At 68.5% G+C, this 4,570-nt stretch overlaps 2 protein-coding genes across 2 annotated transcripts; one reads left to right on the top strand and one right to left on the bottom strand.

The window, feature by feature from the left end:
• Nucleotides 1–1,631: 1,631 nt before the first annotated feature.
• On the top strand, nucleotides 1,632–2,658 carry EMIHUDRAFT_372166 (hypothetical protein). The gene has a single exon (XM_005759221.1). It carries the CDS (start codon nucleotides 1,677–1,679, stop codon nucleotides 2,433–2,435), a length of 759 nt encoding a protein of 252 aa, XP_005759278.1. The 5' UTR covers nucleotides 1,632–1,676; the 3' UTR covers nucleotides 2,436–2,658.
• Nucleotides 2,659–3,467: 809 nt separating this feature from the next.
• Nucleotides 3,468–4,394, bottom strand: EMIHUDRAFT_45991 (hypothetical protein; the record flags this gene model as incomplete). Its single annotated transcript, XM_005759220.1, has 4 exons — nucleotides 3,468–3,584; nucleotides 3,765–3,970; nucleotides 4,047–4,088; nucleotides 4,241–4,394. Coding segments are annotated over 4 exons (519 nt in total), but the record flags the coding sequence as incomplete, so codon positions are not given.
• Nucleotides 4,395–4,570: the final 176 nt, after the last annotated feature.

Raw genomic sequence — 4,570 nt, 5'->3', positions numbered from 1 at the left:
CCGCCTCCCACGCGTTCGCCGCCGGGTCGTACCGCTCCACCGAGCTGAGGTCGCCGTCGGCGTTGTTGCAGCCACCCACAGCGTACAGCTTGCCGTCGAGCACCGCCACACCATGGTCGCTCCGCGCCTCCGCCATCGGCGCCACTTCCTCCCACGCGTTCGTGGCCAGGTCGTACCGCTCCACCAGGTTGGAAGTTGCGCTGTCAGCCTCGCCATCCTCATCCTCGCCATCAGCCTCACTCTCGCCGCCCGCCGCGTAGAGCTTGCCATCGAGCACCGCCGTGCCGACATACCTTCCTGCCGAAGGCATCGGCGCCACAGCCTCCTCCTCCCACGCATTCGTTGACGGGTCGTACCGCTCCAGCGAGCTGAGGAACTCGCCCTCGCTGCCTTCGCCGCCGTCTTCGCCGCCGATCACGAGCAGGCGCGGCCTCTCGCTCAGCGTCTCCTTCCAGCCGCGGCGCCACGCGCGGCACGTCCCCTTGGCGGCGTGCTCCTTGGTCGGCAGCTGGGCGAGGATGTGCGGGGCGAGGTCCGGCGAGAGGAGGACCTCGGAGAGCACCCACTCGGGCTGCTCCGCGAGCCGAGCGGCGTGCTCCTCCGCCACGCGCATTGCGGCGGCGCTCCAGAGAGGCGCCTGCTCGTCGATGAAGGCGACGAGCTGCTCTGGCGAGAGGCCAGACAGGCGGGCGCCGATGCGGTGGGAGGCCATCGGCGCGGCGGCGCGGGCAATGGCGCGGGCAACGTATCCGTATTTTCGGAGAGGCCTGCCGAGGCCAGGACTGCGGCCGGCCAGGGAGGTCTTTGTACTGCGGAATTCGCTTTCTTTTTCAGTCTCTCTCTCGGTGATATTGCTCTCTGGAACATTGAAAGAGAAGAAAGAACGTACATTCCCGGAGGAGGAAAGAAATAAAAACAAAAAAAACTAGCCGTCGCGCCACCTACCAGGAGCCTTCGCCAACTAAAAAACACAGCACCGATGCCGACTTAGTGTGGGGAGGGTCGGTGAGCACTCACTCACTAGGCGGCGCCGCAGGGCTGGGGCACTGGCCACGGCCTCGCCGACCACTAGAAGGCGGCCCACCCACTACGCGCACTATCTTAGTGCGCGGGGTGGCAGGAGGCACTCACCCACTAGCCCGCTCGCCGGCGGCCCACTCACTACGCGCACTATCTTTAGTGCGCGGGGTGGCAGGAGGCACTCACCCACTAGCCCGCTCGCCGGCGGCCCACTCACTACGCGCACTAACTTAGTGCGCGTGGTAGCCGAGCGAGCCCACCTCTCCGTCCGCCGGCGAAGGGCACTGCGAGCGGCCCGCTGGACCACTCCCCCCCGGCCGGCCGGAGGCACTCACTTCCGCACACTAAGTTAGTGCGCGTAGTAGCCGAGCCCGCCTCCGTCCGCCGGCGAAGGGCACTACGAGCGGCCCGCCGGACCTCCCGGGGGAGCACTTCACCACTTGATCCGCCACGGCGCACCACTAGCCCTCGTCCAGCTCACAGACTAACTTGCGCCGACTTAGTTCCCGCAGGGCCCGGGACCACTCACTCACTGCGGCATCAGTGCTCTTCACACGACCTGGCGAAGGCTCCTGCACCTACGCGCATGTTTCTCTTCAAATCAAGTGCAACACGGCTCGAGCCTCTCAGCGTGCCAACTCGCAATCGGCGCCGGCATGACGCTCACCGACGCCCCTGTCGCTCCGGAGCCCGCCTCCCGGCCGAGGCGACGCGGTCCGCTCGCGCCGCCCTCGCGCGCCGAGGGCGGAGGTGGCCTCGCCGGCGCGCTGCTAGGCCTCGCCGTCGTGCCGGCGCGCGAGGCGGAAAAGTACCCCGAGTTCCGCGCGCGGACGGCCGAGGCGTGGCGGCGGCGGATGCGTGCGCGGCAGCCCATCCCGCTCTCGGCGCGGCTGCCGGCCATCCTCGCCGTCGCGCTCGCCTGCTCTGTCAGTGCCGACTGCGCCGCGCGCCTCTCCGAGCGCGGCGTCTGCTGGCAGGCGCTGCGGGAGACGCGGGTGGGCGGCGCGGCGTGCGAGTTCGCGGTGCAGGCTCGCCCGCTCGCCCGGCGGCTCGGTGCCGCGGCGGAGAGCCTCGCCATGCGGTGGCCACGGATGGCGCTGCAACAACCCGCGGCGCAGCCGCCGCAGCGACAGCGGGTGCAGCAGGTGCTAGCCTCGCGCGGCGGGGGCGGGACTGGGAGCGCGGGGCCTTGGCCCGGCACGCTGCTGCTCACCACGCTCCCCGCGCCCCGCCTCGGCCGGGGGGGCGAGGGTCGGCTGCGGCACAGACCGCTGCAGGCGCTGCAGGAGTGGGAGTCTGCGCAGTGGGAGGCGGTGGCAGCGCGGCTCGGGGGTCTCGGCTCGCTCCCTGCCCTGCCGCGGGCTCCTGCTCTGCCCCGGGCTCCTCCTCGGGCTCTGACCGAGAGAGAGGGGTGAGCGGTCCTCTGGCGCGCTCCGCGCAACGGCGCAATGGCGTGTGTGCTGCGCGCTCTGTCGGGGACGGTTATTGGCAGGGTTGCGCGGTCCTGCGCGTGCGGCTCTAAGCGCGATCCCGGCGTAAGTTGCGATGCATGTATTATTAAAGGCCGTGTCGCCGACAGTTACGAATTAGAACACGCGAATCCGATGAGTAGATAAGCGTCCTAATCTAAAATCTGAGGATTCAGGATTGAGGCATCGCTTCAGTGGGGCCAAAGTGAGTTTATGGATGTGTGAGAACGGTACGGGACACGAGGAGTCACGCGGACCGACTCGTCGGTGACTCTGCTGCACGCCCGAGACGTGGAAGAGTGCCACCGTCGGGTAGGACGGGTCGGCCCGGAGCATCAGAGTAGCCATCGTGGTCGCGGCGAGCAGCGCCGGCCACTCCGGCGCCGCGTCGGCACCGTGGGAGCATGTTCACCGCCACTTCGCGGTCGCAGCGCTGTTTGTCGCCCGAACGCCGCATATCCCTCTGGCGGGCCAAAGATCGACTCGCATGTCGATTTTGACTCGACGGCGGCATGGAGGCATCACGTCTCCATGCCGCCGTCAAGTCGGAGCCAGTCTGCGGCGACCACAGCGCTCACCGCAGGGATAGGAATCCTATGCGAGCTTTTCAGAGTCAAGCGATTGCGCGAAATCCCACACTGCTGGATTTTGGGGCGCTGCGCACCCCCTACACAGCACACGACAAAAATCCTCGCGAGGAGAAAAAATCTCGACACAGGATTTCCATTTCGGGAGAGAGCGGCACACCGCACACACCGGCAAGCCGGGATTAACAGTCACAAGTAGAGGGGCTACGCCGCGGAGAGGCTAACCCTTCGCCCGTGGCCGCTGCCGCGGCCGTCGCGGCCGGGCCTGCTGCTGCTGCTGCTGCTGCTGTTGCTGCTGCTGCCCGCTCGCTGCCGCCGCGCCACCAGGCATGATCACGTCGAGCTCGGCGTCGGTGAGGAAGGCCCACGCGCCCGGCCTGCCGCAGTTGGCGAGCGTGATGCCCGCGAAGCCCACGCGGTGCAGCTTGATCACGTCGAGCCCGCAGGCAGCGCACATGCGCCGGATCTGCCGGTTCCGACCCTCCTCGAGCACGAACCGCAGCCGCGCCTACCCTCGGCTGGTCTCGGCTGGTCTCGGCCGGTCTCGGCCGGTCTCCCTTCCCCCGAACAGGGGGGCGTGGCCGCGCGCCGGCTGGGCGGGCGAGGCATCCCGCTCCACCACGCAGGGCCGCGTCCGTGCGGTGAGCGGCTTGGCGCGGCCGTCGGACTGGGCGAGCGTCGTGATGACCTGCTCGCAGCCGGAGGCTGTGAAGAGCCGCCGTCGGTACGTCCGACTGGGCGAGCGTCGTGTGAGGACCACGCCGGCGGCGAGCCGGGCGATGTCGGCGTCGGTGGCGGGCACATGCGTCGTCACGATGTACTCTTTCCGCTTCCGCTCGCCCGCCCGCAGCAGCGTGTTTGTGAGGCCGCCGTCGGACGTGAGCAGGATGAGGCCTCGAGGAGGGAGGGAGGGAGGGCTCACAGGTCCTCTCCCGAGGCTGCCGCCCGAGGGGGAGCAGCAGCAGAGGACCGCTGCTGTCCTTGTCGAGGCGGCCGATCGGGAAGATGCGCTCTCCCACGCCCTCCACCTCGCCGAGCTCATCGAGGATGTTGCCTAGAAGGCTCCGAGACAGTTCCGAGAAGGTTCCTAGAAGGTTCCCGTACAGCCCGTCGAGGATGTTGCCTAGAGGGCCATCGAACACTCCCCTAGGCAGCCAATCAGACCTGCCGCCTCCTCCTCCTCCTCGGCGTGCTCGCCTCGCACGCGCCGGTCCGTCGTGCAGATCACGCCGCGCCGCTTCCACATCTTGAGGTACGAGAAGCGGACCTGAGTAGAGTCTATTCTGTCATACTCTATTCTTCTGTGTTCCACATCTTGAGGTGCGAGAAGCGGACCCGCTCTCCGCCGACGGCGCCGCTCGCTCCGTTGAGCGGCGCCCAGTCGACCCGCACGCCGTCCAGCGTCACAACGTCCCCCGCCTGCCAGGGGGAATCTCGAGGGGCTCTCGAGGGACTCTCGAGGGAATCGGAGGCCGTCCAGCCCCCCCCCCCCCC

The sequence above is a fragment of the Emiliania huxleyi genome (genome assembly GCF_000372725.1).
Source record: "Emiliania huxleyi CCMP1516 unplaced genomic scaffold EMIHUscaffold_806, whole genome shotgun sequence".
In the NCBI taxonomy this organism is placed as follows: domain Eukaryota; phylum Haptophyta; order Isochrysidales; family Noelaerhabdaceae; genus Emiliania; species Emiliania huxleyi.
Note: the sequence above shows the minus strand (reverse complement) of the source record. Positions and strands in the feature narration are given on the sequence as shown.